Source organism: Eublepharis macularius, chromosome 10, assembly GCF_028583425.1.
Source record: "Eublepharis macularius isolate TG4126 chromosome 10, MPM_Emac_v1.0, whole genome shotgun sequence".
NCBI lineage: Eukaryota > Metazoa > Chordata > Lepidosauria > Squamata > Eublepharidae > Eublepharis > Eublepharis macularius.
The window spans coordinates 27,968,157-27,981,088 of NC_072799.1; the positions used below are offsets into that span (position 1 = coordinate 27,968,157).

The 12,932-nt window shown below is 42.8% G+C and overlaps 1 protein-coding gene across 1 annotated transcript in view; it reads left to right on the plus strand.

Moving 5' to 3' along the window:
• BANK1 (B cell scaffold protein with ankyrin repeats 1) overlaps nucleotides 1-12,932 on the plus strand; it is a 288,974-nt gene that overhangs the window by 112,739 nt on the left and 163,303 nt on the right. Inside the window, exons 4-6 of the mRNA XM_054990418.1 lie at nucleotides 7,110-7,237; nucleotides 8,673-8,811; nucleotides 10,653-10,795. Of these exons, the coding sequence (XP_054846393.1) occupies nucleotides 7,110-7,237; nucleotides 8,673-8,811; nucleotides 10,653-10,795 (410 nt within the window). The remainder of the gene's footprint in view (nucleotides 1-7,109; nucleotides 7,238-8,672; nucleotides 8,812-10,652; nucleotides 10,796-12,932) is intronic.

Here is a 12,932-nt window from a genome sequence, read left to right on the forward strand (position 1 = left end):
ACTAAGCATTTATTGCTGTCTGGACTTTAAAAACACTTAAAAACACACACACGCGCACACACGCGCGCGCACACACACACACACACACACCTATTTTGTTGTTTTTATTGTTGTTTTTGTTGTTGGCCAGTGGGGTCTGATTAGAGTGAATTAATAATTTTTTTTAAGTGATGAAATCAAATCTTTTACTTACCACACGTGGGGAGAAAACGTTTGGGAAAGTGAGCTCAAGGCTGCCCAAAGGCAATTACAAATACTGGTCTTTCCCCTTCGTTTAAAATGAATTCATAATTGGTTTGTCTTACAGTTGATTCTTCCTGCTGCCACTGCTTTCCCTTTTTCTATGCATTCTATGCAGTAGTAGTGAGAAGGACTACTGGACAGCTTCTGTTAGACTTTGGTTAGTTATTTCCTGAAATTACAAGTGGCCGTGTCCAAGTGTTAGGAAATGGGAAATATAATTCCTGTGAGGTTTTCTTTCAGTTCCTTTAGTTCCCTTGCCAGTTCCCCCCCCCCAACTGTATAACTGATGCAGATGTGTGCATTCATAAAACCTCAATATTATTTTGTGCAGGATTTTACTATTATGCACATATGCTTCTGTGCATTCGTTAAAACACACACACACACAAAGAACATGGTGGAGAACATCCCAGCCTCAGATTCACTCATATAATGGCAAACTACGATGATTGACTCAGACTGGCAGCCGTTGTTCATTTTCTCAAGAAGAGGAAGTTCTGTCCCATCATCTGTTATAGCATCAGTTTTGGAGATGCCAGGGAGGGATCTGGAGTCTATGGCTCTCAATGGTCTTCCCCGCTGTTTCCTAGCTGCAGTCCTTTGATTGGGGATGGAAGGAATTAAAACTGTGGGCACTTCCAGATGAAAAGCGTATGCCGAGGCACAGACTCTCTCCATTTTGATGTGGTCTTAAGGCAAGGTTTCCAGGGCTAAAGTGCAACACTTTGGCAGGCTTAAACCCGCTGAATAATGGCTTGAGCATGCTTAATTCTGTGCTTGCTTCTCCCCTCATTCTGTCGGTTCACAATCTGGTCCCTAGCAACTCAGCTCATGTCTATGTCATGCAGTAAAATTAGAAGGCATTATCTATCTGGTTTTTATAGTTAAAATTTTCACATGCAGTTTCTTTCCTACTTTTCCCACTCTAGTTCTTTTTTCTTTTGCAGTGGGTTAGAGCTGGTGTTCATATCACATCCTTAAGGTAGATAAGCAATGCATAAATCATTCTTATGTCTGTAAGGATATGTAACTTGTTTATTAATGTTTCTATTTAATATGCATATAGTTGCAGTATAGCATATATAATATGGTTCATAGACGCACCAATGAATAATGAAGCAAATCTGCAATTCACATATATCCCTTGCAAGTGTGTATTAATCATGATCACAAGAGCTGTCCACCAGCCAAGTCTTTTTTTCATAAAGCAATTATCTGCCTGCCTTTTAATCAGTTAATCTGTTAAATCAAGATGCATCTACATATTGCAGAACTTCAGTAACGCTTCCCTTTTAAGCATCTTGATGCCCATTTCCCCTTAACTATAAGATAATTCTCAATTTGATATCCAACTGCTTCCAGGGAAGGACTGTTAGAAAGAAAGCAATTTTTTATCATTTTCTTTTCATTCAGTTTGGGAATGTGGATTATATTAATGCACCAGGGCTTCAGAAATAATTTCAAACATTAACAATTCAAGGCCCACCATCGCTTGTGTAGAAAACATGGGTTTCGCAGATATATTGCTATGGATTTTAACTCTGCACTTTCAAGTTTATACTGGTTGTTTCCAAACAGCTGGTCATTCCTGCCCTTTTCCTGCTTCTTTTTGTAGGTTTTGCTGAGTCGCTGTGAGAAAACTCAGCCTCCACACACACTCCCCAAAAGCACGTACCTTGCACTTTGAGGTTGCAGGACAGCCTCCAGAGTTCATACAAAAAGTGGTTTAGGAGGGGAGGTCAGGTATTTTTGTCAGCGTTGCCTGCCTCCCTTTCAAACTTTTTTTACTCTGCACATGCGCGATCGCATGCCGAGAGGTTCAGGGAGGAGCTGGGCAGTGATTGGAGGATTCCTCAGAGCACTTTAACCATTCACATGCCCAAGAACGCAGAAGAAAATACCAGGGAAAGTGCGGTCCCAGAAAAAATGCCTTAAAATGATAGGAAAACAGCCTGCAAATGTTTTGCAAACTGAGACATGTGGAAGCCTGGGGAAACACCACCAGAGTTCCATGGGTGGGCCATGCCTATAAGGACATGTGGAAACAGCCACTATTAGGAAATATCATAGTTGTTCACCCTGAATTCAGATTACGCTGTAGCAAGAATGCAGGCCAAACTAGATGGGAAGTTGTCAAGCGCTCTCCACTGGGGCCAGTCCCCTGGAGAACTGCCTCTAAACTGTTGCATGGCCCAGTTCTGGTTGAGACCATGGGCCAATGAGAGGAGGGGTTCCTGCCACCACCTCCACCTCCCATGTAGTTATCCTGACCTGAAACACCACTGTAGGGGTATTATTTACCACATCAGGCAACCACATATTCACAGATGCTTACATGAGCAGCCACCCAATGGGGGAAACAACACCCTCAGAACTGTTTCAGGTGGGGAAATGGCACCTAAGAAGCCAGGAGCCCTCCCCTTCCCAACCAGAATCAGGGTCCCACAGCCCTTTTAGAGAGAGTTCTTCATAGAGACTAGCTGTTGGTTTGTCTGTCTCACCAAGGCAGATTACACAGTGCAAATCAATAAGAACAACCTCTGGGACATTCAGTGAACAAATACAATATGATCAATAGCTAGAACATTCAATGAAGAAATATAATAGGGTACGAGTTGCGGAAATTTGAAATGGGCATAAATCAGAAACACAGAGATGAAACATTGTTGAAACAACGTGTAAGTAATTAAAACATTACATCTTTAATGATGCAGAAGCTATCCACTAGGAGCATATCTCATCAGCAGGCAGTACCCAGTAGAATAGTCTACAGTCCCTGTCCCTTGCCAGGGAATCTCCCTGATCCATTTCTTATGGCATAGCTCTATTTCCTAAGTAAAAAAAAACCCTCCTGAATAATTCAGTTTTGCACAGTTTTGCACAGTTTGCAGTAAGCAACAGTGGGAGCTTTCTTGACCTGCTCTGACAGGATATTCCATAAGGTAGAGACTACCACAGAAAAATCACATGTGCAGGCAGCAGTTGATTTTGCCCAACTATAATGTAGTATCTGCAAAAGGCCCTGTTCAAATGGCTGCTCTGGCAGAGCATAGGGAAAGAGGTGATCCTGCAGATATGGGGGGCGGGGGAGGGAAAAGTCCAGGAAGGGCTTTGCATGTGATAGCCAGAACCTTAAACTGAGGCTAGTAACTGATGGTAGCCAATGGAATGACTGCAGAATATGCATGTGCTACTGAGCTCCTGAAAGTAAATGAACCGCAGCATTCTGTACCAGCTGGAGTCTCCAAGTTGACTTTGGGGAGAGAACTATGTAGAATGCATTACAGTAGTCTCTAGACTTGATATTACTGTGACATGTATCTAGGTGGCCAGATCAGCAGTGTCAAGGTAGGGGGCCATCTTCCAGGCTAGTCTGGGAGAAGGCCTTTTTTGCAGCTGCATTTACTTGCTTCTCTAGCAGCAGCGCTGGATCCAGTATAACCCCTAGGCTGAGTCAGCCAGTGTCAACTGAACCCCATCAAAGGTGCAGCGCTGGATCCAGGTGCGTGGACACCCGGGGCAAACCTTGCCTGGCAGCTCCGCGCATGCACAGCATGCGCACACTCCCGGTGCTGCGTGATGACGTCACTTTTGTGACATCATCATGCAGGGCGGGAGCCATGCGCAGCAAGCCGGCCGCTCCAGCGCCCGGTGAGCCATGGAACTGGCGGCAGTGCAGGCGTGCGCTGGGGCGACTGGCTGGCTTGCTGCACGCGCAGGACCTCCCAGCCCTGCGCTCAGCCACCCCACGTGGCAAGCCAGCTGCCCCAGCGCATGCTCTCGCTGCCGACAGCTCCGCGGCTCACCAGGTGCTGGGGTGGCCGGCTTGCCGCACGGCCAGCTGAGCGCAGGGCTAGGAGGCCCTCCGCAAAGTTAGCGTGCCCCGCTGCCCTGTGCCGCCCATGCGGCAAGCCGGCCGCCCCAGTGCACGGTGAGCCGCGGAGCTGGCGGCAGCGAGGGCGTGCGCTGGGGCAGCTGGCTTGCCGAGCTGGTGGCTGAGCGCAGGGCTGGGAGGTCCTGCGCGGCAAGCCAGCCAGCCGCCCCATCGGCGGGGCTGGCGAGGGTCTCCCAACCCTGCGCTCAGCCTCCCGGGCAGCTGGCAGCTGCGCCTGGCACCCCCTCTTTGGCGGCGCCGGGGGCAGGCTACCCCCCTGCCCCCCCTCAATCCAGCCCTGCAAAGGTGGGAAGTGCAATGTCCTTTAAGATCTCGGCCTTCCCAACCAGCAGTAGTTCCATCTTGTCTAGATTCAATTTCAATTTCTTTCCATTTGGCCACAGCTGTCAGGCAGTAACCCGGTACCTCTACTGCATCTCCAAGGGATTTGGATAGCAAGTGGCAGAAAATCTGCTTAGAATGCAGAAGATCTCCAGCTGAAAATACCAGGCCGTAGGTGATGTGAAAGACCTCCGCCTGAGCCCCTGGAGAGCTGCTGCCAGTCTAGGTAGACAATATTGACATTGATGGACCAGTGGTCTGGTTCAGTATAAGGCAGCTGTATAAGGCAGCTTCATGTGTTCATGCAATGTCTCCAAACTCCATTCACATAACATGGTGATTGTTTGTATTGGGAGTGTTGTAGGTAGCACATGCTCCCATTGTGCATGATGGGTAGGCTCCTGGTACATGTGGCAGTAATGTCTGAACATGGCTTGTATGTCAGAAATACATATTCCTACCACAATTCTCACCACAAACTGCTCATAAGTGGTGAGCAACATTGAAAGGTTGGAATTCTTCACCTCACATAGACGACATGATATGTTTTTGTTCGTTGAAAGCTGTGACAGTTTCCACCTCAGTGACAATGGGCAGAAGGTTCATTACGAATTCCGTGTTTATTCAGGGAAATGCAATTTCGAAGTCATTCCATCAATTCACTCAATAATGGAGGGTTGAAAGCCATAATGCCGTCCAAATGATTTTGCATAGGATAGGCTGAAATGAAGCGACTGAGTAATATGAATTAAGGAGAGAGGCTGAAATAAAACTCAAGGAGTCAGCACTATACTCAATTAAGCGAATCACTGAATGTATATAACAGAGAATGTGCTAATATTTGATTACTGAGCTATAAAGTACAATTTGAGATTAATTCTTTGGGCATGGAGAACAGCAATAGGTATTTGTCAAAAGCTCGCCAAGGAAAGCAGTCTCAGATGGCGAATTAGACACTATAATCTCAGCAGGAGTATCTTTAGTACTCAAGGGACTGGATTGCAGATTTTTCTATTTAGTTTCCACCTCAGAATGCAGTCTAAGCATCATTAGATACTGCTAATGAATTCAGATGCTTGAATTGTACAAGAGAGGGTATGTAGTAATGCAGCCATTATTCAAATTGTTACTTGCGCAAAGTATAACCTACACACAGGTGAGGACAAAACAGAGCATTTCTGCAATGTGTTCTTTGGAGAATATGTCTTGAAGGTTGGTGAAAAACATGGAAAGCCCTGATAACAGATCTCCTGCATGAATTTAAATTCCTAACTTTTTTGCTTCTAGGATGGTTTTCCCACACAAGAACTACCAACTTATGCCCAGCATTTTGCTTTAGGCAAAATTTTGACAACTCTGATTTTAAGTATATCCAGTGGACATGTTTGGAAACAAGCTACCTACAGTTTCCAATCTTTCTATATGGAATATTTCTGTTGTTCTACAAAATAGAAATCAGAACTTTTAGGACTTGTGTTTTCATTTGCTTTTTCTTTACTGTGAATCACTGACCAGCAGAATGGTCATTTTAACAAAGAGTCCATGAGAACAATTTTAATCAGGTCCACTCAGAAGCCCCAGTGTATTCAGTGGGGCTTATGCTGAGGATTGCTGCACAACTGTGGTGGTGACCCATTTATCTTTTGCAAAAACCAGTAGCCACAATCTTTGTTCTGTTCTGCATCTTTTTTATTTAGGGTAGCCAGGGAGGTAGGAGGTTTGCAGGGGGCAGCATCTCAGGAGTAAAATTGAAAAGGAAAATAAGGCCTTGTCTACTTACAAGAAGTTCTGAAGTTCTGATGATTCCTAGAGTAAGAAGAAGTAGGATAAAACTTCTGGATTTTACATAGAACATTTCCTAGAGCCATCTTTGGCTCTATGGTGGTTTTCAACTGAATATCAGTTAGATGTTCAGATTTAGCATGATGATGGTCTTTTTCTGCCTCTATGACCAACTCTGAAAGTTTTTCCTATCCTCTTCCAACCTTTGTACAGTGGGCTTCTGTCTAGAAATTATTAACTGATAAGGAAGTTTCTTGCTATCTCTGTTGCAACGACTCTTCCAACCAATGGTGACATTAATTAGTATTTGGGTCAGAGTCTTTTGAGTTGTGGCCCCATACAATCAGCTGCATTCTGAAACACCACTTTGTAAACCAGGTATACACAATAAAAGCATTTTTAAACCTGCTTTTAAAGGTGCCCCGTTTCGCTGTAAACACGCTTCTTCAAAAGCCTTTGCGAGTTTGCCGGTGAATTGTAATAGCTGCTAAACAGGAACAAAATAAATCATTTCCTTCATTCAAATAGTACATATACTTCAATATCCTCCTGTTTACAGTTCCTCCTGTAGTACATGTACTATTTGAATGAAGGAAATGTTTACAGCAAAACGGGGCACCTAGCCTGGCAAACCTGTTGCCATTCTCCCGTCGGGAGCAGTCCCAAACTGTTTGGGCGCTCCTTGACTATGTAATTGGTTCCAGCATGTTTACAACTGCGGTTTCTTGTGATTGTGCCTGAAAAAGAAAAAAGATATCAAGTAAATAAGATTATATTTTGCAGCACAACGATCCATGTGGCTTTGCTTTTTGTTAGCATATAAGAGCCAACACTTTAAATCAGTAAATATAACTTTGTTTTTTTACAGATCTTAATACATTGTCGTTGGATTTAGAAAGTGTTTTGAAGATAGAAGATAGTGCAGTAACTGAGACGATCCCTGAAACATTGGAGAGGCCAGCAGTCTTAGTGCTGCCCACCAGGATATCATGTGAGGTAAGGCCCTTTGGGTTTTTTTAGAATAAAGTTTAAGTAAAAATGATGTTTCTCCTTTCTAATGGCCTCTCTGTTTTCCAGTTCCATGAGAGAATGCAAAAAAAAAAAATTAACAAAAAGTTTGACTTGCCTTGAATACAAAAAGAGAGGGATAGCCTTCGTACTTGTGTTTGGTTCAAATGACATACTTGCTCTGAATCTTCATGGTTTCCTGATTCTCTTTGTCTTCCTCACTATGCTTCATGTGGCTGTCTTCTTTTATTTCCCCCCACATGTTTATCTGATAATAATCAAAATTAGAACTGGGGATGGAGGGTATGGCTTTGTCTGAAAGGCCAGCCAGTTACTGCTCTGCATAGCTTCTTTGGCTGCATACAATGTAAGATCAGGTTTCCCCTGAGCTCAAACCAGTGGAAATCGTTGTATGTCTGACCATAAAATCCATCTCCATAACAAACTTACCACTCCAGCTGTGTGTTGTCAATACCCTTATAGTGGTGTCAGGTGGGTAGCCATTTTGGTCTGCAATAGAAGAGAGTCAAAGGCATCTGACAAAGGAAGCTTTGACTCTCAAAAGCTTATATCCTGGAAATCGTGTTGGTTTTGAAGGTGCTAGTGGACTCAAATCTTACTCTTATAGTGGAAACCACCTTGTTGGCTAAGACTAGTGTAATTCTGCTTAGGATTGCATTGTTCGTGAGCTAGTTGCTCTTTTTACCCTGGCCATTTTCACATGTCTTTAAAATACCATGATACTCACAGAAGGCTACGGCTTCCTTGCATGATTTTTGACGCCATCCATTTACAAATTGGAGGCAGGCAGCCACAAAAACACCATCATCACGGATATTGTAAAAAATCGTGCAAGGAAGCCACCAGTCATCCATGAGTATCACACTCAGGGCTTTTTTTCTGCTGGAATGCAGTGGAACAGAGTTCCGGAACCTCTTGAAAATGGTCACATGGCTGGTGGCCCCACCCCCTGAACTCCAGACAGAGGGGAGTTTAGATTGACCTCCGCCCTGAAGCAATCTAAACTCCCCTCTGTCTGGAGATCAGGGGGCGGGGCCACCAGCCATGTGACCATTTTCTTCGAGGGCAACCCACTGAGGGCCAAGCTACACATGACGAATGACACTTGAACGGCAAGTGGATTGAGTGGAGGGCAAGTGAACAGGGAGAAATACACTTGCCATTCAAGTGTCATTCGTCATGTGTAGCTTGGCTCTGAGTTCCACCACCTCTTTTCCCAGAAAAAAAGCCCTGATCACACTATTTTAAAGACATGTGAAAATGGCCCTTCATACGATTGTGTCTCAGAATGAAACTCATATCCTGGTAACCTGTTAAGCAGCTTACGTTAGAACTTTTTTTGTCATTTTATTCTTCATTATTCCGCTTAAATGACTAAATGGCTATAGTTCTCACTTCACAGAACCCTGAAGAAATATTCATTCTGCTGAGAGATGATGTCCCCAGTGACTCAGTAGAGATTGAGCTCATGACAGAAAATCAACAAATCAGGACTCGACCAAAATTCTGGAATCAAAATGTCTTGTATGTGAAGACATTAGGTAATAGAATTTTTAAAAATAGTTTCTGAATTTATCTTTGTGTGAGGTAGGATAGGCTAAAGGAGAGTAACTGGCCCAAGGTAACTCGGTGAACTTTATGGCAAAAAGCAGGATTAAACACAGGTTTCCCAGCTCCTGGTCAAGCCAGTAAAATTTCATACTGGTTCTTTTAAATTTAAATAAACCATGTTTACTCTCTTTTACCATCACTTGCTTTATGGCAAACAGTTCTACTTTCTGTCATAGCCCAATACCCCTTTGTGGGTGCTTGCTAGGCCTAGATCATTTTGCATGCGGAATACTATTTTATTAATATGCAGACATAAAAGTTTGGGAATTATGTGAAACTGGGTTTATTGGGTTGTTTTGTATGATAAAATGGCAGGTGGCAGTCTTTAAAATGTCATTGATTAGTCACAGATTGCTATTCTCAATCAAATCCTGCTATAAAATGTATACAGCTCAAAAATCTTGTTGCTGCACAAATAGTGAACTCCTAAGTACAGTTACTCCAGTCTATGCTCATTGATTTCAACGGGCTTAGACTGGAGTAACTCTGCTTAGGATTTCACTAAAATTTTAGCAAGATGTTCGCTTGTTTTACAAAGAGATGCTATGGGACCCCCCCCCCATTTTAGCCTGTTTATTTGACAATTATTCATACTAATATCTTCAACTATTTTTCTTCATTTGGGGATTCACATCAAGTAAATTTATTTGGCTTCATTCACTATTCCTTAAAAAATGAGAAAAAAATGAGATTCAAAATGAGTTCAATGTAAACATTCTAGTTCAGGATTCCTTCCTTCCCAGTTTACATGTAATGTTTACCAAATTGCCAGGTTGCCCTTTAGACATAGGTACACATTTTCCTTTCTTTTATATTGTGAGGAAGTTTTGGCTCAGCAGTAAGGTACATGTTTTGCATACAGTTTTATATTTGTCTTGATTCTCCCCATTCTTTCTCTTTTTTCTGTACTTATTTTTTGCTTTAATAAAAATAAAAATTGAAACTAAAATAAATAAATAAATAAATAAATAAATAAATAAATAAATAAATAAATAAATAAATAAATAAATAAGGATGATATAATCAACTATACCCCTGGATCAGCCTACAAAATGGCAGGCTATATCTCGCTCCTGAAACTGACTCAAAACATGAACCAGCTACTAGCCTTGATCTCATCCATTTGGACTTCTGGTTCCTCACAAATGGCTCCCAATCTTTTTGGATTCCAAGATTCAGCCCGCCATTTAGGAACGGTCACTGATGCATTTCTCAAGTTAGACTTAGCTGTGTACATAAACAGTGTGATACCTGTTTACTTTGTAGATGTCAACCCCCCACCCCACCCCCATGACCAGCAAAAGGTCTGGGGTTTTTTCATTAACAAAACTCCAACTCCCAAGCTAAAAATCACTACTGAATACTACATAGTGAGCATGGAGCTTACCAACCTTGATGAGTGGTTGCGAATATTATTCTTAACATCCAGGCTCATCTCACTGCTGTTGGGAAATTCCTGGAGATTTGGGGGGTACAGCCTGGGGAGGGAAGTGTTTGGGGAGGGGAGGGACCTCAGTGGGGCATCATGCCAGAGAGTCCATCTTCCACAGCAGCCATTTTCTCTGGGGGAAACTGATCTCTAGTCTAGAGATCAATTGTAACTCGGGAGATCTACGGTCCCACCTACATTTGGATCATTTGACAGATCATTTGTATTCTTGAAGGTGCTGTACCCACATATGGGTCAATGTGTAGAGGAGATTTGAGTTCTGCACAAATGCAGGAATTTAATCTAATTTTCCTTCTCTGTGTTCTTTATTCTTTTTATAAGCTTTTCCTGCTGGCTTTGTAAATGTAAACGTTTACTGTGAGGGAATCATTAAAGTAACAACACAGATTGAATATTACACAACAGCAGAGGAGATTGAGCACATACTTCAGAAGGTGGCCGATCCTGTATCCTTTGCTTGTCAGGTAAGTTGACCTCTGCATTAAGTTAATAAAAAAGGGGGATAGAAGTGCCAATATGAGATAAGAGAATGTACATGCTGTTGTAAATGGTGTGGGTCGATTGAATAATAACGAGGAGGAGTAGATCAATAGGAAGCTGCTAAAAGGTAACCAATTGACAACAACCTGAGATGTAACATCTCTGCAAGTGCAATAAATCACAGTTGCTTAGATGCTATTCACTGCTGTCTCTCCAGTGTCATAACTGTGTGTGATGGTTTACAGATATAAAGAACACATTCTTCCTAATTCAAAGGTGAGGGAAATGTATGATAAACAGTAATTTTTTACAACTGATATCAAGTACTGTCTTGATAGAAACAGAAGGAAATACCCTTCTGAAATCAGCTTCTATGTAGAGATCTATTTAGGGCCAGTTCCCATGAAAAGAGTCTTCATGGCTGCGTGCCCTATAGGTGTGTGAGGGTTGTATTCCAGTCACAACTGTAGCACATGTGAAGAAGGGGCTGCAGCCCCCTATTTTTGCAAACTAAAACAACTCCTGGGAGCTGCTGTTTGATCCGCTGAGAAGCTTATGTCAAGTTGTCATACTCATCCCAACCAAGCTAACAGCTGTTCTCCAGGGCCATTTATGTCTGCAATAGGCATAGACAGGCAACCAGTGAGAGTCCAAAGGGCAGGGATATGGCAGCGGCTGTTGGTTATAGCGTAACATCACTTCAAGAAAAACCCAGGCATGATGTTGTGCTTCTCTTGGACACATCGAAAACACTATGGTAAAAAACACAGAATTCCTTGTGATTCCGAGACTGGACTGGAGATTTCCCAGGACATCCCCAAACTTTGAACTGTCCCTGGCCTGGGGGCAGGGACAAGGGGGCATGTATATGATATCTATAATGCTATAATGTATATGATATCTATAACATCACTTCAAGAAAAACCCAGGCATGATGTTGTGCTTCTCTTGGACACATCGAAAACACTATGGTAAAAAACACAGAATTCCTTGTGATTCCTAGACTGGACTGGAGATTTCCCAGGACTTCCCCAAACTTTGAACTGTCCCTGGCCTGGGGGCAGGGACAAGGGGGCATGTATATGATATCTATAATGCTGTCAACATCGCTATGTTACTTTAGAGTAAAACCTGGAAGTGACAAATGGTAACTTCTAGAGCTGCCCTATGTCACTTCCAGGTTTTATCTAGAAGGGACATAGTGACATTAGTGATGTTACTGTTTTTAATTTTATTTTTCTCCTGCTGCTGCTCGGAGAGGTGGAGGACAAAAGGGCTGGCTTAGGCAGGTAGCCTCCAGAGACACAGCTTTCTCACCAATGACCCGTTGCCTTGGGCCTGTTTTCCCTGTTGAGAATCAGTTGGCATGTACTTACTGACTTTTAAACACCAGGCCAAAACATTTCTTTTTTTCCTAGGCTTTTAACTGACGTGTTCTATCTTTTAAAACTGTTTTAATAGTCTGCTTCTCATCAGTTTATGGTCATCATCATTTTAGACTGCTGAATGTTGACTTATATAGTTTTTGGCTTGTATTTATAGATTGTAATTTTATATAGTTGCTGTTGTTATGATTTTATTGAAATCTGTTTTTACTTTGTGAGTTGCATTGAGCAGGTCCATATACAGAGGCAGCATATAAATCTTCATATGAATCTTCTAAATAAATAAACAACATGATGGCAGCTTCTGGCCCAAGGTCATCCAACAAGCTTGCCAACCTCCAGGTGGGGCCTGGTAATCTCCTAGAATGTCAGCTGATCTCCAGATGACAGAGATCAGTTCCCTGGAGATAATGGCTGTTTCCAAGGATGGACTCTATGGCATTATACCCGGCTGAGGTCCCTCCCCTATTCAAACCCCCAAATCTCCCGAAATGTCTCAGCCCAGAGTTGTTAAACCTTTCATCCAATGAAATCTATGGCAGAGTATGGATTTGTGCCTGGGTTTCTCCTATCCAAGGCCCTAACTACACAACACACATTTCTTGGATAAGGTCCAGCTCCACCATGAAGACTGTTAGTCAATTGAATGTGCATTTTCAGGTTCCCTGCTGGACCCCTGAGACTGGAGCCAAGCTACAAGTGATGCCTGACACAGGTTGGACACTTGTCAGCTTCC